A 23,393-nucleotide genomic window follows, 5' to 3' on the forward strand; every position below is an offset into this window, starting at 1 on the left:
CACAAAAACAAAACATATTCCTACAAATCTATGACACTATTTTTAAAAAATCTGATATTCAGGTCATTGGATTCCTGGATAGAAAGAAAAAAGAGGGTAGATCTGAAAAAGAATTCAAAGAAATAAGTTGCAAGTTAATGTTAAGAACTATTGAGGAGAAGACATGAGAGAATGGGGCTAGGATGCAATTCCCAATCTCCCCACAATACAAAAAGCAGGAAAAACTGATCTGAGAGAACTATACTACTACAAGTTTATACCTGGACTAGAGGGACTATGGAGAACAGTACCAACAAGTTTATTGCTTTTTATAAGGTTAAATATTACATGACTTGGCTCTAAAGTGCTTGTAGTAAATAGGGTTCAATGACTTCTTTCAAAGTGGAGCTGACAATGGAAATAGCAGAGGTCACACATTAAGTTTAAGAATCGATATCTGGATATGCTCCCAACCCAGGGCTCTTAATAGGGAGAAGCTTATGAAACAGGCTCTTGCTTAAAAGAAGCAATAACTATCCCAATAGATGGGTAGACATACAAGCAATATGAAAAAGCAAGGGAACAAACCACCCCAACAGCCCATAACATTTCAACAACTGACACTATTGATGTCACAGTGGAGGAAATGTCAGAGAAAGAATTTAGAAAATTCAGGGTTAAAATGTTCAATGAGCTGAAAGAAGATATAAGGAATGAAATTAGAAAATACAGGAAGTGAAACATCACTTCAGTAAAGACTCTGAAAAAGAACCAAGTGGAAATCCTAGAAATGGAAGACTTAATAGAGCCAATTAAAAATTCATCACCAATTTGCCATAATGATTGCAAAAAAATGATGGCATTTAGAAAATGAAATATTACTCAGTCTTAAGAATAAAATGATGGCATTTGCTGGTAAATTGATAAGGCTAGAGAATATCATGCTAAGTGAAATAAGCCAATCCCCAAAAATCAAAGGCCGAATGTTCTCTCTGATATGTGGATGCTAACTTACAATAAGGGCCAGAGGTGGGTGTTAGGGGAGAATAGTGTTATTTTAGATTAGGCAGAGGGGAGTGAAGGGAGGGGAGGGGAATGGGGGTAGGAAGACTAGTAGAATGTATCAGATATTATTACCCTATGTACATATATGACTACATGACCAAATGACTGGTGGGATTCTACATTATTTATAACTAGAAAAATGAGAAATTATACTTCATTTATGTATTATGTATCATAGTGCATTCTACTGTCATGTATATCTAATCGAAATCAACTTAAAAAGAATCAATAAATGGGATGGTTTAAAAAAAATTCATCCCCAATAGATTAGACCACTTTGAAGATACACATTCAGACACTGAAGAATTAAACTACATAATCTTTTGGGGGAGGGGCAGGACTGGGGATTGAACTCAGGGGCACTCAACTACTGAGCCACATCCCCATACTTATTTTGTATTTTATATAGAGACAGGTCTCACCTAGTTGCTTAGTACCTCACTTTTGCTGAGGCTGTCTTTGAACTTGTGATTCTCCTGACTCAGCTTCCTGAGCCCCTCAGCTTACAGGCATGTGCCACCATGCCCAGCTTAAACTGTATAATCTTGAAATAAAGTTGATCATAAAAAAAAAACTCAAGAAATATGGTGTTACACCATGAGACCAAATTTAATAAGAGTCACTGGGTTACATAAGACTCCAAAATACAAACAAAAAGGATGCACCATCTTTTCAATGAAATACTATTAGAAAATTTTTTTAATCTTAGGAATTCAAATATAAGAGTCATATAAAAATCCAAATAGTTATCAGAATAGATCTTCTCCAAGACACCTTATAATGAAAATGCCTTATGTGCTGAATAAGGATAGAATTTTAAAAGCTATAAGAGTAAAATGGCAGGTCATATTTAGAGGTAAACCAATTTAGATTTCAACTTATTTCTCAACCCAGACCCTAAAATCCAGGAGGGCTTAAAATAATACACACACATCTCTTAAAGAAAATGGGTGCCAACCAAGATTATTATACCCAGAAATATTATCCTTCAGAATTGAATATGAAAAAACCTCCATAATAAGCAGAAATTAAAAGCATTCATCATGACAAAACCTGTATTATAAAATGTATTCAAGTAACTATTTCATGAATAAACAATAGAAAATGAAAACAAAAACCAGGATAGGGATGAGCTGAGTAATTAAAGTAGAATCAGTCTAAATGAAACATATTAGAAATAAATCAAAATGGCAGAAAATACAAATCATCTCTCTATAACAACACTGAATGCAAATAGTGGGCTAAACTCTGCAATCAAAACACATAGATTGTCAGATTGAATTTAAAAAATAAGACCCAACAATATTCTGTTTGCAAGAGACTTGCCATTCTGACAAAGACATCAACAGACTGAAAATGAAAGAACAGGAAAAGATATACCACACAAATTGTAGCCATAAATAAGCAGGTATAGCTACTCTCATATCAGACAAAGTAGACTTCAAGTCAAAATTAATCAGAAGAGGCAAAGAAAGTCATATCATACTGGTTCAGGAATCATCCAACAAAAAGATATGATTATAAATACTTATGCCCCCCAAAATGGTGCATTAACATATATAAAAGAAACTCTTTTCAATGTTAAAAATCAAATAGGCCACAATACAATAATACTGAATGATTTCAACACACTTCTCTCACCATTAAATAGATCATCCAGTGATAACTAAGTGAAGTTTCTTCAGAAACTTAAAAGTATTTATTAATAAATGCACCTAACATATCTATAGAATATTTCATACAGCAATGACTGTTTTAGTCAACTTTTGTATGACTGTGACTAAAAGACCTGATAAATTTAGTAAAGTAGCAGGATATGATGTCAAATACATAAATCAGTCACTTTCCTATATTCCAAAAATGAATTTGCCAAAAAGGAAATTAGGAAAACTAACCCATTCACAATAAACTCAAAAAAATAAATACATAAATGAAGAACTTGGGAATTATTCTAACAAAGGAAGTGAAGGACGTCTACAATGAAAACCACAAAACACTGATGAAAGAAATTGAATAAGACCTTAGAAGATGGAAAGAACTCCATGTTTTTGGATAGGCAGAATTAATATTGTCAAAATGTCCATACTACCCAAAGCCCTATACAGATTCAATGCAATCCCCATCAAAATACCAATGACATTCTTCACAGTCCTAAAATTCTTATGGAAGAATAAAAGGCTCAGAAGAGCCAAAGAAATTCTGAGCAACAAAAGTAAGGCTGAAAGCAATACAATACCAGATCTCAAATTATACTGCAGAGCAATAGTAACCAAAATAGTATGGTACTGGAATCAAATAGACATGAAGATCATTGCAACAGAATAGAAGTCACAGAGACAATCTACATAGTTATTGTCACATGATCCTTGACAAAGGTTCCAAAAATATATATTGGATAAAAAAAGCATTTTAACAAATGGTGCTAGGAAAACTGAATATCAAGGGAAATAATTAAGAGTATGAAGGCAAAACCTACAGAATAGAAGAAAATCTTTGCTAGCTGCTCTCTGATAGAGGATTAATATCCAGAATATATAAAGAACCCAAAAAAATTAACACCAAAAATAAAAAAAAACAAATACCAAATTAATAAATGGGCAAAACAACAGATATTTTTGAAAAGAAGAAATACAAATACATGAAAAATGTTCAACATCACCAACAATTAGGGAAATGCAAATCAAAACTACATTGAGATTTCATCTCACTCCAGTCAGAATGGCAATTATCAAGAATACAAATAATAATAAGTGTTGGTAAAGATGTGGGGAAAAACAAAAATGTACACTCACACTTTGTTGGTAGGACTGCAAATTAGGACAACTACTTTGGAAAGCAATAATAGAGATTCCTCATAAAACTAGGAATGGAACCACCATGTGATCCAGCTATCCCACCCCACAGTGTATACTCCAAAGATCTAAAATCAGCATATGATAAGGATCCAACATAATTCACAATAGCTAAGCTATGGAACCAAACCAGGTGGCCTTCAACAGATGAATGGTTAAGGAAAATGTGATATATATCCACAACAGAATATTACAGCATTTGCTGGTAAATGGATGAACAGAGACTATCATGCTAAGTGAAAAGCCATACCCCAAAAGTGAAAGGTTAAGTTTTTTTTTTCCTGATAAATGGAAGTTACTCAAATATAAGGAAAAAGAAAGGGGTAGGATTCCATAAAAAATAGAAGATTAGTAGAATAGAGGGAGGGAGTGTTGGTCAGGAAAATGGAATAACAATGGACTAAATCTGGCCTATGTATGTGTATGAATATACTACGAATATACTACAGTGAATCTCATCATTATGTATATGCACAAGACACTAATTTAAAAAACTATAAATTAATAGAAAGATCAGTAGAACAGAGGAAAGGAAACGGTGATGGAGAAGGGAAAGGGAAGGGAACTGGGGGCTGAATTATAGGAAACTATATTCCATGCTTTTATCAAAATAAATCCTAATGTTATATATAACTAAAAAGAACCAATAATTTTTTTTAAAGAACTACTGCTCTGTTAAGATTTAGAAGCATCCTACAAGTTTGAAAACTTACCTGGTCTCTCCACAACAAAAGAAGAATTTTAATGTCCACCATACAGAGAACATTTTTGGCTAAAGGAATACTACAGCTGCCCAATTTGAAAACAACTACTACAAGAAGCAGAGGCAGATGGTGGCTAAGTAAAATCCTTCAGAGATCATCTCCCTACAAACACACCAAACTACCTTCACAAGAGCTAAGGAAGACAAGTGAGACACCACACTGACTAGTTTTAGTATAATAATAAAAGACACAAGGGTAGGAGGAAAAAGTTGCCCAAGTCACAAGTCTCCCAACTAACTTCAGCAATGCAGAGAGAGATGTTTTCTGCCTGGGGGAAAGAGAGGTAATTAAATCCAGGCCTTAGACTTAAAACCCAGTACCAGCCCTGTCATGGTGAACCCACTGTGAGGTTGAACCCCACAACCCCTGCTCCAGGCCTGCAATACCCACACTGAGCTACTAGAACTGCATTATCCAATAGGCCTAAGAACTGCTGTCATCACCCCTCCCCCAACCTTAGGCTTCAGGGGAAGGAGGCAAAACATTTCTTCAAGATAAAAATGCTAAGCAAATTAGGTATATCAGGGATACAAACAATACAATAAAGACCATTTATAACAAACCAATAACTAATATTATATTAAATGGGAAAAAGCTAGAAACTTTATCTCCAAGATCTGGAATAAGACAAGTATAACCACTTTCACTATTTTATGCAAAAACTATTAAAAGTCCTAGCCAGAACAATTAGGCAAGAGAAAGAAATAAAGTGCAAAAAAAGAAAAGGAAAGGAAAAAACAAGCTGCATCCAAATTGGAAAAGTAAAAGTCAAACTCAGTTTTTTTCAGATGACATGATCTTATTATATAGAAAACTCCACCAAAAAACCATCAAAAAACTAATAGAAATAAAAAATTCAACAACAATCACAGGATATAAAATAAATATACAAAAATCAGTAGCTTTTTTATGTACCAGTAATGAATTATCTGAAATAAAAAGTAATGTCACTTAAAATAGCAACAAAAAATAAAATTCCTAGAAATATATTTCATCAAAGACGTGAAGAAGAAAAAGAAGAAAAGTAACCAATCCACCAAGTCTTATCGAGGAGGGGAAAAAAAAAAAGCGGGAGGCATTATACTTCCTACCTTCAAATATACTACAAAACAGTAATTGAAACAGCATGATAGAATGGGATTATATCCAATTAAAAAGCTGCTTTGAATAGGAACAATAATATAATAAAGAGATAAGCTGGGATAAGCTGTATTATTATTATTATTATTATTCCCCCAGTTTTTTAATAACTATTATTTCCACAGGAAAGATATGAAAAGAAGGTATGGGTGGGTTCCATGCCTTTCCCTAACTAGCTACCAATGCTCTCTCTAATCTTTGCTCACCACCCTGAGATCTGTGAGAAATGCCTGCAAGTAAACTGCAGATTCCTTTGCTAATCCACACTAGGTAGGTGAAGTTGGAGTTCATTGTTGCTATGGACCCTATGGATTTTAAATCGCTCTAATCATACTGGTCTTCAGCTTGATTTGAGGTTTTTCCTTTTGTGCTGCTCCCTAGAAACTGTGCCTTGTAGGTATAGTTTTCACAAGTGGTCCTACCCCTTCTTCTTCTAGAGATTCATCTGTTTTCTAATCTATTTTTTTGTTTTGTTTTTTATTTTTTTTCACTGCTTGTAAAAAAGCAGTAAAAAGCTGAGAGGAGGAGTAAGGAGAGATTACCAAGGAGTACCTGAAACTTCTAGGATGATGGACAAGGCCATGGTCTTGATTGTGGTGATACGGGTGGGTACATGGGCCAAAATATATCAAATTATACACTTTACACATGAATAGTTATGGGATGTCAGTTACACCTCAGTACAGCTATTTTAACATAAATGAATTGGAAAGTAAGAAATACAACTGCTTTTATTCATGGACATCATCATCATATACATAGGAAAATTCAAAAGAATCTATTAAAAAAAGCTTGAAAGCACGATCGTGACACAGGTGTAAAGTCAACATTCAAAATCAACTACAGTACCAAAAAAATTTAAAATTTCAAATAATACCATTATAATAGTTTTTAAAAGAAGTACGTAGGTATAACTATATACTAGAAAATAGCACTGCTGAATCAAGTTAAAAATAATTATCAAAATAAAGACCTACATACCACAAACATGGATTATAAAATTTAATATTGTTAGGATGTCAGTTCTTTCTAATTATATTTATAAATCCAATGTAATCTCAATCAAAATTCTAGCAAAAATATTTTTAAAAGTAACAAGCTAACATTTATATTAAAATGCAATTTTGAGAAGAAAAAGCAAAACTAGAAAACCTTTTTCTTTCAAAATTTATAATAAAACATGGTATTGGTATAAATAGAGAGATTTACTGAACAACAGAGTCCAGAAATGGGTCAAAAATAATATGGTCCATTTTCAATAGATATGCTAAGACAATCCAACAGAGAAAAGAATTATCACAATGAAGCACAAAGAAACTTTTTTGTGTTACAAAGATGTTTTATAACTAGACTATCATGATGGTTTTGACAAATCTAGTTTCATAGATTTGTCAAAACTCAAAGAACTACACACTCAAAATGAGTGTGTTTTATTGCATTACTGTAAATTATACCTCAACAAAGCTAATTAAATCAAAAGAAGTCAGAATGCAAGAAGACATGCTCAGCACATCTCACTAAAGATAACTACACAAAAATATTAATAATGCCAAAGGTCAATAAGAAAACCACCACCAAATAGGTGACAAAGATTTATACAGGTGACTGATAGACAAAAAATCCAAATGTCTATTATACATGGCAATATATTTAACCTCACAAATAATAATAGAAGTACAAATTAAAACAAAAACATATCCCAGCTAAAAGAAGAGATCCAATTATTTGAAATCTAAAGGATATGAGAAAAACTGATTTCTACACAGCAGTGTGAATTGCTATATTTTCTTGAGAGATCTGTTTAACAATATTTGGTGAAGATGACAAAGCACATATACCACAACATAGCAATTACACTTCTATGTGTGTATTCTAGAGAAAATTTTGCACACATACAGGAATAAACACATACAAGAATATATATTTTAAAACTGGAATAGAAAGATTGGAAATAATTTAACATGTACAAATAGGGAAATGTATAAATAAAATTTAGAATTCATAAAAATGGTTAAAATTAAAGGAATAAATATATATACACAATTTAAAAATATAATGCTGAGGGGAAAGACACAGTGAGTATAAGGGCATTTATGAAGACCTAAAAATATATTTTAAAAATCCTTAAAATAAGAGGTTGGATGATTATGCACATGAAATTAATGACAAAGGAGCAAACTGGACTGTGAACAAAACAAAGGTGACTTCAATGATATTTATTAATGCTTATTTTAAAATTCTGAAGCAAAAGATGACATTTATATATTCTAAATGGTTGATTATACATTTCTGATATTATTCTTTTTAGTTTCTATAATTTTAAACATTACAAAATCAAAATAATAATTTTTAAACCTACAAAACATGAAGGACCAAATGTACTAACTTTGAATTCATATTCTGGATTTTGAGATAACTTTAATCCAAAAAGTAAGGTTTACCTCTCGATAAATAAATTTAGCATTTATCTTGAGTACAAAAATTGAGTTTACAAATTTTCTGTTGTTTCTCAAATTTCTAGAGTCGGCAGACTCCCATGAAAAATAATTTAAAGTTGTAAAAATTGTAAAGTAAACAATGGAAAAGAGTATTAATATTACCTTCCTTTTTTCTTTCCCCAGCCCTGGGGATGGAACCTAGAACCTCCCACATGCAAGGCAAGTGTTCTTCCACTGAGCTGCACCCAAAGCTCCTTAAATCTTACTTCAGTAATGTAAATCCAAAGTCACTGCTCTGATCACCATTTTCACTGCCCCTCCATGTGGTCCTCACAGCCACCCACTCAAGTCTCCAGAGCCAACTAACCCATGCAGAACACTTTTTGGCTCTCCTGACTCTTTCCCATTTGGCTTGTCTATTATCCTGGTCCTAATTTCATACTAATGTTCATTTTTTAAGTTCATGTGGGCATGGTTTTTGTGGTCTTTAAATATTAAGGGAAAAACTTTTGGTACTATGCTCAACTACAAGAATATTTATAATCAATAAACCTGAAACCCACCACCCGCTTTTCTTGTAGTATCATTATATTTTATGCCTTTATTTTTAAAAATTCACTCTACAACTATTATTTGTCTCAAAATATTACTCACCTCTGGATAAAGATGGAAGCGTTTCACTGTATTAATTACAAGGGGATACTCAGTAAGCCTATCATTCATAATCATCCACAGTCCTTCCAAAAATGAAGGTGCTTCAATAATGGTCTTGAAGTAGGAATAATAAAGTCCCTTTATTAAAAAAAAAAAAGCCACAGAGGTCAAATATAAATAAAACTTTAAAATATTTTTATATCTCCTTTTAGAACTTTTTTCTGAAAAAAAGGTCAATAATAAGACTTTTTAATTACTCCTTGATATTACATTAGTAGACTTAAAAAGCAAGTTTTTTCAGATATCGATTTACTATTCTATCAGCTTTTCTGTGTGCTTAAAATTTTTCAAAATGAAGAATTCTTAGGGATGGTCAAATGTTTGAAGAAGCTTTTCTAACAGGGCCTTAACATATGTATACAATATACTTTAAATTTTACCAAATCTGGTTGTGCCCACAGTCCTTGGAAGTTGGCATATAATGAATTTTATCATAAATGGGGATGCCTCTGTGACCCTGTGCAAATTTTGCATGTGAAAAATTTCCTTTCTTCCTATGCTTTTAAGAAATATCACATAATGATCATAAACACAGCTTGAGAATGGAACTTCATGCTTCCAGCTTATTTCATAACTCTATCATCGATGCACAAAGTGAAAGCTAAACGTCACTGACTTTTGCTCACAAATGCTGTATATTGAAAAAAGAATTATTTTAACATATCGTTTCAGCATGTGAAATAATGGCTTCATTAGGATAGTAAAAGTGCCTTTGATTTAAAATTCAAGCATTTTTTTAAAAGCACGATTTTTCATATCACTTTGTCAACTTGCTATTTTCAAATAAGATAGAAAATAAAGGGCTCCATCATTTATAAAAGGAAATAAAGGTCTACATTGTTTGTAATAATACACTCTGGCCCCAAAATAATTTCAACTTTAGACTCATTCTTCCTTCATCCAACTATTTTATTTTTTTACACACAAAATATCTTTTATTCCAAATTATACAAAACCAAAACCCCAAACAAGTATTACTTATAAGATCCACTGATATTTAAATAATATTACATAAATTTAAAAAATCTGATTTCACTCAAATTTGCCAGTAAATCATTAGGTTTTTTTTTTTGCTAACTATACTCACCAAGTTGTAAGAACAAACAAAACATCCACATTAACACTTGACAGGTTTGGACGTGTGATAATACCTGGATATTAGGCAGCATCCAATAAAAACATCAATATAGTTTTCATTCATCAAAGGAAATATTATTCAAGTTTCCCAAATAAGCTTAAGTTATTTGGGGTTTGAATTTTTTCAAACGGCCAAGTTAAAATATAAGAACAAATAGTTTTCATTTAGTGGGAGCTAAAATCAATGTGTGTACTTCCAATCAAATATCTGTCCCACGGAACATGATTCATTTTTAAGAGTCAAGCCAAACCTTTGCTGCCTTCGCTGCTCCAATGCTTCAGTTGCTTTGCTCAAAACCCGGCAACACCCCCCTCACCCCACCCTCACACACACCAGGCCTTTGTATGCCCCTGTGGTGCTGGGGATCAAACCCAGGGTCCTGCACATGGTAGGCAAGCACTGTACTGCTGAGCTACACCCTCAGCCCTTTTCCCCTTTCTTTTCTCTCACTATGCCTTCAGCCTTTCTCTCTGTTCTGGTTGATCCATACTGGGACTGTCCATGGTGGTCTAGAAGGATCTTTTTGTCTCTCCATTTATCAGTCTCCATTTTCATTTCATCTTTTTCATCTTTTACCAATATATTGAATTATTCTTGGCCCTGTTTGGGTAACAACAGTTGCTATCTCTTGAACATCTTTCATTAAAACATTACTGTATACTTAGAGAAATATTTTAAGTCTGTTATGCTCCTTTGGAGTACTTTTTTTTTCCAGCAGTCATCTTCCCTTTCTACTTACTCTGAAGCTTTTAGCCATTTAGATCCAACTCACTGGAATTCAACTACCTAATTTTTGATAGGCCAAACAACACTAATGGCTCCTCAATTGAAGATCTGTTTTAGCTCATCTCTGATTGGCCATTTTCTCATAGTTTTGATTGTCAAAATATCAGGTCATGGAAGTATTTTCCTTTCAGTGCAGAAAGACAAGCAACACAACAATTAAAAGATATTTAATATGCAAAAGACTGTATTTAGGAAAGCAATGTATATATTTAAATAAGTTATTGATAACAAGATATTATTTTGTTATACATGCTTCTGTTCATTTCCTCCCTTTGTTTTCACTAAAACCCTATGAGGAAACTATTATTTCTACTTAATAGATGAGATGAGAAAGATAACTGATTAGCCATCAAACAATGAAGCACATTACTGCTGAGTCCTGTGATCTGTCACCAAAGCCCACACTCTGTCACAGCTACCCTCTTTATTTAATAATAGTTTATATCCTGTCACAGAAATATAACTTTTAAAATATTCATATTTTAAAATATGCTATGCAAATATTTATGAGTCAAATTCTTCAAAACTTTACAGGTGTTAAAAAGATGAAAATAAACAAGAAGTGGCTAAAGGACCTAATATTCTGGAAATTTATAAAACAGAAATTAGACACAAAATTCATTTCCATTCCTAATAAATTTCTACTTTACATTCTTTCTATTTTTAAATCACAAATGAATTCATTAGAAGAAAGAGGCTAACCATTTCAGTGCGAAAAGTCATCTCTCGTTCCAAAGATGAGAGGTGAGAAAAATGACGGTCATTTTCAAAAAGTGATATTAAATGTATCCTAGGGAAAAAATGAAATATAATAAGAACAAGGTGTCAAACCAATGCTAAAACATTTTAGGTTATAGCTAAAGTAAGAAAGCCATATAAAAATAAATTTTTATAGTAAATATTAAGATAATAGTAGAATTGTTTACTAACTTACATGTTTGGGGCATTTATAATCCAGTGTAGTACATATGTGAAATTTATTAACTTGGTTCTTAAACTTATTTCTATGTATATCCAAAATTCCTCCAATTCTCTCCTCCCTTCCTTCCACCCTAGGCTTCTAAATGAGAACACTGGCAAGTTTTGTTTTGTTTTGTTTTTTAAGTTTAAGAAGTGATTCAAATGTACCAGGTTGGGGAAATACCTTTATTAACTGTAGAAAAGTATTCAGAATATAATTTTAAGTAAAATTAGATGAAATTGATTTTTAAAGAAGTATAATATCATATAATGGATCAACTTTAAAGTGCCAAAGAACACAGAACTATACTTAAAAGATATTTTAATAGTGCAAATCAATAGCTGTAGGCAATGACAAAATATGTGATAAATAAATTAGTTGCAGTTAACATTTATGCGATCCTTAATTATGTGGTGCTTTCCAATGAAGTTGAAAATAAAGCAAAATTCTATCCATCAACTTGGTTTTCCACTCCCCCTTATTTACACGTGGGTCATATGTCAGGAGACTAATATCAGTAAGAATCCTTCCTACCATTATAGCTAACATCAAAAGCTTCCTGTAGATACAATGGCCAGAGCAGCACTATTCCAACAGAACACAGCATCCATACTTCCCAAAAGTAGAAATCTGAGCTCAGTTGAGACAAAAATATTCCAGATGATTGTAAAATAAAATGCCCATGTACAGTAAAAGGCTCAAAGTCATTTATTTCTGCCTTTACTACTACTAGAGTCTTTCTCTTCAATTCTACCTGCTCACCAGTTGACAAGTATTAATAAAATTTTATCTCTAAACTCATGTCTCTTAACAACACATTGATACTCTAAAGTAAGGAAGTATTTTAGTTTAAGCTACAAAATACACTAGGAAACTTAAATATTCAAGGAAATACAGTGGGGAATTCCTTGGTAAAGCCAGAATATTTAAATTTGTAAGTAACTATTCTCATAATGAATCTATTTTATAAATTCTGCTTCACATATGAGATTTACTAAAAATAACGTTTATAAATTGGTACACATATAGCTATTCCATATACATGGCTAGAAGTTATGTTTTACTATATGAAAATATTGATGGCAAGTTATAAACCAAATTTTTTTATTTATTCCAAAAGAAAACTAAATCTTACCAGTGCAAAATTCCCACAATAGCAGCTGGAAAAAGAAAAAAAAAGGAAATTAAAAGATGCTTTACCTGAAATACCTTTAAAACAAGTATTTCAAATGCATTTGCTTACATGTCCAGAGAGATAGAAAATAAAGATAGATGGCCAGCTACTTCTGGTTCATGTGAACACAGGACACAAAACAAATTGCAAATCACACTTACCTTTTGCAAAGGGACCTTGACAACTGAGCAAAGGGGGAGACTTGAAAGGTTTATATATGCCTCTTAGATAATTTGTAAAGGAGTGATGAAATATGTGCTTTTGAAACTTTTTGGGTTTTTTTCCATATTATTTTCTATTGTCTCTTATTTTCTATTGTGTAAATTTTAAAAAGGAAGTAAATAAGTACACTAGGCTCAGATTTTTTTTAGAAAAGACTTAAGCCAACAGGAGCCACTCTAGAACACTGTCCTTTGGGCTCATCAGAAAACCGTTAAATGTAGAAAAATCACTTCTTAAGAGCCCATTTGAAAACCCCATTATGCAATTCAAACCTTGAGGAAGTGTCAGCTCTTTGTGAGTTCCCAGATCTAGGTACCTCTAAATGGCCCATAACATGCACCCTGTGCATGAGGCTTTACTAGAGGGCTATGAGGTCCTATAGTGACTCTTTAGATATGGAGCTTTTTAAAGAGCCACAAACATAGTCTGTGCCCTCTGGTGACCAGAAAGTTGCTTTTTAAAAGAATACCATGGAGCTGGGGAGAAGAAAGGGGTGAGAAGGGATGGGCAGTAGTGGAGGAGGCAGAACAAGAACACCACAAACCCTACTATTCTCACAGGGTTCAGCAGCTTTACTTGAATTAATGCTCTTTAGGTTATTGTAATCCTTTGGCTAATTTCTGAAGTTTTGAAAAAGTTGATTTTGATAATCTTCTAAATATCTTCCTTATTGTCAGGGAGAAGTGAATTTACTATTTCAGAAGTCCTGCCTTCCTTCTAAGACTTTGTAATAATTCTCATGGTTGCCCCAAATATATTTAGCAAGTCATCTTAAAAACCACAAACATTAACCCCTTTAAAAATTCAAAACTTACTCAAATTGGCTAATAAAATAAAATCCAAGTTATTCAATAAAGGAATTAAAAATTACAATGATGAAATCCCTATTCATGTTTCTCCAGCTCTTTTTTCATATTACTATCCTGGATTCATCTTAAATAATTTCCACAAAATTTACCTGCTTTATATCAGGATGGGTAAACTGCAGCCTATGGTTTGTTTCTGTACTTTCCACAAGCTATAAATGGTCTTTATGTTTTTAAAAGATTGTAAGGAAAAAAAAAAGATGAAGATACTGAGCAGGGTGGCACATGCTTGTAAGCTCTGGAGGCTAAGGCAGGAGGATTGCAAGTTCAGAACCAGTCTCAACAACTTATCAAGGCCCTAAGCAACTAAGCAAGACCCACTCTCAAAATAAAAAAATTTAAAAAGGGCTGGGCATGTGGCTCAGTGGTTTAGTGTCCCTGGGTTCAATCCCTGGTACCAAAAAGAAGATGATGATACAATGGACACTATGTGCCCTGCAAAGTTTGAAATATTTACTCACTGGTTGTTTATACATTTGTTAACATTTCCTATCTAATGTAGTCTGAGTCACCGTTCTCTCTAAATTGGAAAAAGATGCCCCTCTGATAAGGCTTCATGAACTTTAAGAAATACAGTAACTGTACTATTCAACTATATTTGTTCTCTCTTATTCTCCTGAAAATGAAATGCATTGGCAAAATTTTTTTAAAATAATATTTTAAGTGGAAAAGATCAAATATTCTACCAAATCCATCGACCTTTTCAAAGATCCTCAAAAGTCTTTGTCTAACTCTCTCCTCCTCACCCTATATTCCACACCTCCCCCCCCCCAAAGGACAGACATGGGTATAATATACAGTTTTCCAGGTGCACGAAGTGCTTAGCATTATGCCTTTACATAGTGATTAAAAGTATGTCCCCACACCCTATGTCTAACAGTCTCACCCTGAGGGTGACCCAGTCTTCAACTTGACTGAAACAAACACCAAGGGCCACCAGCACTCCCAACTGCTTTTACCTCCACTTCAACATTTCTCTATACAGTAATCCTTGTTTTTTTTCTATTCTCTACCACCTTAGAAGAGAAAGTCTCTCTCCTTTTTTCCATAGTTTCTCAAGTTTGTGTTTTTAATTTCTCCTCCTTCTCAAACATTCCAAAATGTTGCTCCATCAATTATTTCCTTTCTTGGATCTTTCATTTGTTGAAAACTGAAATTTTATCTTCCTAGAACTGAAAACACTTCCCTTAAGGTAAGAACCCTTCCAAGTGTGGAATATGACTGCCCCTGTATCTCTCCCATTTAATGACAAGACCCTTGGCCACTTTTCTCCTTTGAAGTTCCCAAACTCTTTAAATAACCAATGACCTCTTAGTTATCAAAATCAATGCCCTGTTTCAATTCCTATGCTCTTCAATCTTCCTGTAGCATTTGATCAGTTTCTTGGATTTTTTTTCTCTCATTTCTGTCACACCAAATCTCCACATTCTATTTTCCTAAAAACATTTTATACATATACCTGTTTTTTTTTTCCCTTTTCTTCTCATCCTCTGAAACTAAGTTTAAAAGTTTTCTCCAGGTCTCTTTACTATATCCCCCTTTCTCTCGCCACATTGGTATCTCTTGACAATCTCAAATTCTCAACGATCATTTCTACACTAATTATTACCACATCCATGATCTTCAAACCTGAACTTTCTCTCTCCCCCCACCTCCCTCAGTTCCTGTTCTAACCACCTATCTTGTCCTGTCAATCTCTGTCTGGCCCTCCCCATTCCTACATGCTAAGACCATTATAGCCATTCTGTTTCCTTTCTATGTCCAGCCCAGTGTCCACCCTGCTGCTGAGTTAACCTCTGTGTAGCACACTCCTCATCAAATCATTCTCCAATTTGAAAGTCATTCAGTGCCAACACAGTGAATGTACTAATATGCCACTGAATTATTCCCTTTCAGGTGGTAATTTCAAATTATCTCCTTAAAAAATGCTTTTGAAGAAAAGAACCAATCAGTGCCTTCTTACTAATAAATAATAAAGGTCAAATGCCCAACCCTCGGCCTTGATTTGGCTCTTCAAGGCCAATCCCAATCAACCTTTTCAATTTACTTCCTACTTTCTCTTTTTTACACATCCTTCCTTTCAGCCTAATTTGGCTTTCATGTTGTCTTACTTCTACAACTTTAATCATACAGTTCCATCAGCCTCTAATACTTGTTCTCAGCTCCGTACATCCAAATATTGGCCCTTTGTGACAATTTGAGCCCCAATTTTCCCCAACAGTGTTTCCTGATCTCCTTTCTCACTCCCAGCCCTAAAATATTAACTTGTTCTTCTAAGCTCCCATAACAACTGATATGGTCTGTCATTACTGCACCCAACACTCATCAGGTGCCTCTCAAGGACCAAACTTCAGTGCACTGGAACTTGGATTTGGGAAAATGGTGGGGTTTCCAAACCCATGTTGATTCTGGATGTGGAATATGTCTACTGACATAATTAGAAATGTGATAAAAATCTAAACATGAACAACCATTATTTCTCAAGTATTGTTATCACTCCATGTGTGGAGCTTCCACTAACCTGGTGGAAAAGAAAATACAATGACTCGCATTAAAAGACATTTATCTATGTCTCAATTTATATTGGTATTCAGTCTGATCAAGGATTGGGTTCAAAATAGAGACAACAATAACTTAGGATTAGGCTCAAAATAGAGACAACAATAACATTTAAGTTATATCCCAAACTACAAAAGATGAAGGAAGAAAACTATTTCAAGTACCTAAATAAGACAAAATCCCCAATTTTAAGCACGGAAGCACCACACCAGACCCAAAGTAAATGGGTATCAGCACTGGGTCATCTTTGTCCACTCTGACCCTAATTTTAACTATCAAAGATGTCAACTAATTTGAAAAAACACTTCCTTTGTTTTGCTTTATTTAAGATGAAGAGAAGCATAAAATATCTTTACCTCCCACCCAAAGATCTTGCCAATCACTTTTACAAAGTGTGAGAATTGGCTTCCTAGGTTAAATAATATTTTATTGACATAGAAGTGACCACTAAGCCCAAAAATCCTACAAAAGTATTTTAACACAAGAAGTAAGGAGGCTGGGAATTCTTGGCAAGTGCTTCTCCAGTGCTTGGATCTCATCATTATTGCTGCTAGGAACCCACAAACGCTTGTTAAATTCTTCTCCATTAAGACTCAAGAAAACCACTTCAAATCTTTCTCGGCTCCAAGGGAAAAGCCTAGCACCGCGGGACCCTGGCAGGAGCGCCATCAGGCTCCTTCCAAGGGCTCTCCTGCCTGCTCTGCTCACCTATGCTGAAGGTGGTCCTGCTCGAGACCTTAAGGGTCTGCAATACGTGCACCTTTTCGCGGACCTGTTCCAGGAAACAGAAGAGAAATTGAAAGCGGCCGAAAAGTAGTGTTTTGGCGAGCTGTTCCAGATGCAAGCAGTTTTGCGCGTTCAAATTTCGGATCTTCCGCGGCGTGTAATCCCGGGAGCCCCCTGGCAGGTTTCTGCCGCTTAGGGACGAGGGCTGCAGAAGCAGCTCCGGCTTTTCCATCTCCTCCTGCAGCTCTTTCTCTAACTCGGGCTCCCCGGCTCCGGCTCCGGTGGCCTTGCGCCGCCGCTTCGACTGCAAGGCGCGAGTAGATTGAGGTGGCTCTGAAGTCGCTTCTTTGAGTTTATTCCTCATTTGCCCGACCATTTTCTCATAGTCCCTGTTCGGATGGAGCTGGGTCTCTCTAGGCAGCGGGCCCAGCCGACTCAGGCGAGGTCCCGAGGGGCCTGACTGGCCTCGCAGCCTCAACGACTGGTCCTCGCCGCCGTTGCGGGCTTCCCAGTCGTCATGGCAACCGCGAAACATGGAGGGCGGGGGCGCGAGCCTCGCCGGTTCGCGCCGCCCGCGCGCACAGCCTCCGCGCAGCAGCCCCACGCACGCCACCTCCCAAGAGCCGCGCTCCACGCCAGCTGCACGCGCGCGCCACCCGCGCGCACCGCCTCCCGAGCACAACCCTGCGCGCATCCAGCCCCCACGTGCCATCCCACGAGCGACGGGTACCCAGCCCGCGTGAGTCAGGAGATGTCACCCCACAGCTTGAGGTGGACGTGTGTACCGTGATACCATGGTTTTCTCCTTACTGTCCTTTATTGGAGTTCCACCAGGGGCGTCAGAATTCCTCTGCCATAGAAGGGTTGTGTTCAAGGCGTGCAGCACTTTCCTAAATCAGTCTTTACCCAGGACCGACTAAGAGGTGCGCGCTTGTTGTCACAGTCACCACACCATCCCATGGAGGCCTGAGTGGTTGGTACAGATGGACAGGAGAGGGGGGTGCGGGGTGGCATATTCCATGTCCTCTGGCACAGTCCATAATGCAGCAGTCATACTGCCTCACGTTCCATCTGTTTTGTTTCCTTTCGGGGTTTTTTTTTTTTTTTTTTTTTGTCGATCAGATTTAACCCCCTAATCCCCAATTCCCCGTCAGAACTATAAATCACTGTAGCCAGGTTAGTGACCCTGATGCAGCACCGTTTAGAAATGTTCATGGCTCCACATAGCCCATAAAGCGTAAACTCCCTGGTTTAGCTCATCAAGCCTTCAGTAATCTGCCCACATCTACCTTTTCAACTTTCCCATTTCCCGGACTCTGATCTTCCATTCCAGTCATTCCAAGTGAGAGGGCCACAGCAGGAGGCTCTGTAACTGGCTTTTTTAAAATCCTTTTCTCCCTGCCCACCTGAATTTTGTCACCTTCGGGCTGCAGTAATTACGCCTTCTCTGAGAGTCTAGAGCTCTTATGGACAGTATTATTCATCTGGATACTAGTTTAAATTCACTAAGCACAAAAATAAAAATATTTAAAAAACACCCAAAGTTCAATAAGTACTGTTATGGTCAATGTGTTGTTTTACAAGGTTGGTTGTTATTGTTTCTCCCCAGGGAGCATTTCTACATTCCTGTACTGTGGGGTTTTTTTGTTGTTGTTTTTATGTTTTGGCACTCAACTTATAGGAAATTGCAGATCAGGGATATAGTAATTTGCCCAGTTTTTAACAGCTAGTAAATTCTACCTGTTCAGTACTGAGTTTAAAATACAAGGTATTTATGAGTGGTTGGTAAAAGTGTTCTTGAATGAATACACAAAATAGTACACTTTATGTTTTAATATTTTGGAACAATAAGGGCAGTGCAATAACTGTATTTTTCGTTTTGAATCAGATATATAGTAAACATAGGATTAATTAATAGTGTTTGGCACTGTTCTAAATCTTTTACATAGAGGACCCTCATAGGAAAATCAACAGTGTGACATTGAGCTAGTAATTTAGCCACTCTAAGATTAATTTCTTCATTTGAAAAATGAGTGAAGTTCATCTATCTTACTGAATGGTATTATTGAATGAAATAATGATTGTAAACCACCTAAAACCTAGTGCATACTTAATTAATGTTACATTACCATGTTTTAGATGGAATATTTTATGGGACGCTGGAGAGTATTACTTCCAATTAAAATTTTGCTCACCTGGATTCATAATCATCAAGTTATATATTAGTTCTATTATTGAACAACACTACATGTTCTAAGTTCATTAGTTAACTGAGAAAACTGAAACAGTTGCGTAAATAGTTATGTGTTCTGTTACTAAACAGAACAGATCTGTGTGTAAGAGGGAAATTATGATATTTATTTTATCCACAGTTCATTAGAATCATGCATGTTTTCATCTTTTTATATCTTCTGTAAGAATGATCTCTTTTGAACCTGATTATCTTAAACAGTTATTTGAGTCACATTTCAGCTACATGCTTATCAACAATAACAACTTAAACCAATATTCCTGATATTTAATTCTATTATAAAATAATTTAAATAGCACAATATAATTAGATATAATGCAATATATTTCTACATTATCTTATGTTGTTAGAAATGAAGATGCCTCATGATACATCAACTGATTTTCCTTACATAAAGATTTCTAATCCAGTCATATGTATCTAAAACTTGCCTATTTGTTCCCTTTGTCTTTTAGTAAGGTAATTGGTAATTTTTTACCAAAAAAAAAAAAAAAACAACTTAACTATGTAACCAGCAGGTGGCAATAATGACCTGTGAATCAGAATTTTTAAACATTTTAGGTAGTTTTAAATGAATGAATTAAATTTTTTTTAAAAAGAACAAAATCACTGTTATTATAATGAATCAGTTTACTAAATATGAAATGTAGGGAAATGCCAAATGTAACCCCACATAATAACAATTATATAGCATATTTCCTGTATGAAAATCATTAAGATAGTCATCATGATCAATAGTTTTCCGAATAATAATGACTATGTTTTAGTTGGTTCAGAAAAATTGTCTATAAAATTTCAGTGTTTTAACTTTGCACAAATACACAGATACATATTTAAATTAAGCTAAGCTACATCAATATCTACCTTGATTATATGGACTAATTTAGATAGAAGGAAATAAATGAACACCATTTTGAAAATGTTATAAACTTTGCACTTTTAATTTGATCCTTTAAAATCCTGCTTTCACTTTGATTGATATTATTCTGCATGAAAGATGAGTTTTGTGCTACTTTGAAATGTCTTATACATTAATATGCTTTTTATGGTGCAATGAGTTGGAAATGGAATCAATATATTTATCTTTAGTCTATCAAAATTAGTTGTCTTCCAAAATGCTGGCAAAATTCTTAGGATCACACAATTATGTGAACTACACTTAAGCTACATTTCAAATCTTTTAGATAACTTTATAGTTTTACTCACTTTAATTATACTTCCTTAAAACCTTATCTATACATTCAAAGATTTAAAAAAATTTATTTGTTTAATTATATATCTCTATTTTGGTCTCCTAAAACTAGGGTATATGCTTCTAAAAGGCTATTTGTTTTTCACATAATTTCAAATCTGTCTGTTTTTATATATTAAAAGAGCCTTTCAAATTATTCTTCAGCAAGTTGCCTCTGCTGAAAATGAGTATCTTATATATTGTGTATTTTATGAAACACCTGCTTATTTAATCTATAATCATTACAAATCTAGGGTTGATTAATTTTTAAAACAGTAAAAATTTTACTTTAAAAGCTAATATTGAATTACCTTATAGAGCTTTTAAAAATTCTAGTTAGATAAAGGTGCTGCTTTAAAGGGGAAAATGGAAAGTTGTCATACAGTGAAGAATACAGCAAGTTTAAAGGTAAATGCATCTTTTTTTAAATTTTAATTTGTTATATATAACAACAGAATGCATTACAATTCATTTTACACATGTAGAGCACAGTTTTTCACATCTCTGGTTGTACACAAAGTAGAGGCATATCCTTAGTTCTTCATACATGTACTTAATGATGACCATAGCATTCCACCATCTTTCCTACCCCTATGTTCCCTTCCTTTCCCTCCATACCCTTTCAATTTGCCCTATCTAGAGTTCATTTAATCCTTTCATCCCCACTCCCTGTAGTATATTATGAATCAGCATCCTTGAATCAGAGAAATGATTCGGAATTTGGTTTTGGGGGATTGGCTAATTTCACTTAGCATTATATTTTACAGCTCCATCCATTTACCTGCATGCCATGATATTATTCCCTCTAATGTTGAATAATATTCTATTGGGTATATATACCATGTTTTCTTTATCCATTCATCTACTGAAGGGCATCTAGGTTGGTCCCATAATTTAGCTATTGTGAATTTTGCTGCTATAAACATTGATATGACTGTGTCCCTGTAGTATGCTATTTTTAAGTCCTTTGGACTTATAAACTGAGGAGTGGGATAACTGGGTCAAATGGTGGTTCCCAATTTTGGTGGTTCCCAAATGGTGGTTCCCAATTCCCAATTTTCCAGGGAATCTCCGTTATTGGAAATTTCCTTATTGGCTGGACCAAATTTGCAGGCCCATCAGTAATGTATGAGCGTGCCTTTTTCCCCACATCCTCACCAACAGTTATTGTTGTTTGTATTCTTAATTGCTGCCATTCTGACTGGAGTGAGATGAAATCTTAAGAGTAGTTTTGAGGCATTACCCCCGTGTACCGCGTCACTGTGCGGGAGAATGACGAGTTAGAAAGGCTAAAAGCTATCTTGTTAGGAATTTCCAGCAAAATTGGGGTGCTCCAAAATCTAGAGGAAGGATTTCCATCGCACGAGGATCAGCTACGGGGGCTCAAACGCGAGAGATTTGTCCGCACGGAGGGTCACGCTGCTTATTCAGCAAATCGCCCCGTGGCTAGAGTCTGCGGCGCGCGCTGGGAAACGAGGAGATAGCAACGCAAAGGTACAGCGCTGCAGTTTCCGCGGGCTTCTGCCAGCTGTGCAATCACCCTACTAAGTGCTGAATTCTGGGTTTGAGACGGGGGAAGGAAGCGGTCCAATTCGGTTCTCCACACCGGTCAGACCACAGAGGAAGCCAGCGGCCACCATCTTGGAGAGCTGACGTCACCATCCCTGTTTTCGACTGATCGCAGCTCATTCAGCCATAGAACAGGTAATTTCAGGCTGCCATTCGCCTGCGGCTCACAGACAAATTACTCAGGTTCAGTGCTAATTAACCCGCGGAAACTGCTTCTTGGAGCCTGCTCCTATCAGAACATACACCGAGCACGGAGCGGCCAAATTCTGGCTCCTGGAACTGCTCTGGCCCAGGGCTAAAGAATCCGCGGAAACTGCTTCTCGGTCCGGGTCCTGCTGAATACTGTGGAGGTAAATACCAACCGAGCCTTCATAGGCAGTGACAACAGGATTCAGATGGGGCTTGTGAGGGCCGGTCAGGACTCACGCGTTGCTTTGGTCACCCGGCAAAGGGAACAAAATGCTGCCATTCTGACTGGAGTGAGATGAAATCTTAAGAGTAGTTTTGAGGCATTACCCCCGTGTACCGCGTCACTGTGCGGGAGAATGACGAGTTAGAAAGGCTAAAAGCTATCTTGTTAGGAATTTCCAGCAAAATTGGGGTGCTCCAAAATCTAGAGGAAGGATTTCCATCGCACGAGGATCAGCTACGGGGGCTCAAACGCGAGAGATTTGTCCGCACGGAGGGTCACGCTGCTTATTCAGCAAATCGCCCCGTGGCTAGAGTCTGCGGCGCGCGCTGGGAAACGAGGAGATAGCAACGCAAAGGTACAGCGCTGCAGTTTCCGCGGGCTTCTGCCAGCTGTGCAATCACCCTACTAAGTGCTGAATTCTGGGTTTGAGACGGGGGAAGGAAGCGGTCCAATTCGGTTCTCCACACCGGTCAGACCACAGAGGAAGCCAGCGGCCACCATCTTGGAGAGCTGACGTCACCATCCCTGTTTTCGACTGATCGCAGC

General features: G+C 35.8%; 1 protein-coding gene across 1 annotated transcript in view; it reads right to left on the bottom strand.

The window, feature by feature from the left end:
- The window catches only part of Dpy19l2 (dpy-19 like 2), a 78,205-nt gene extending 59,553 nt beyond the window's left edge, over positions 1-18,652 (bottom strand). Inside the window, exons 1-4 of the mRNA XM_015490368.2 lie at positions 17,367-18,652; positions 12,973-12,997; positions 11,579-11,666; positions 8,893-9,030 (exon numbers count right to left, since the gene is read on the bottom strand). Coding sequence (XP_015345854.2) covers positions 8,893-9,030; positions 11,579-11,666; positions 12,973-12,997; positions 17,367-18,096 — 981 coding nt within the window. The 5' untranslated portion in view covers positions 18,097-18,652. The remainder of the gene's footprint in view (positions 1-8,892; positions 9,031-11,578; positions 11,667-12,972; positions 12,998-17,366) is intronic.
- Positions 18,653-23,393: the final 4,741 nt, after the last annotated feature.

Source organism: Marmota marmota, unplaced genomic scaffold (assembly GCF_001458135.2).
Source record: "Marmota marmota marmota unplaced genomic scaffold, marMar, whole genome shotgun sequence".
In the NCBI taxonomy this organism is placed as follows: domain Eukaryota; kingdom Metazoa; phylum Chordata; class Mammalia; order Rodentia; family Sciuridae; genus Marmota; species Marmota marmota.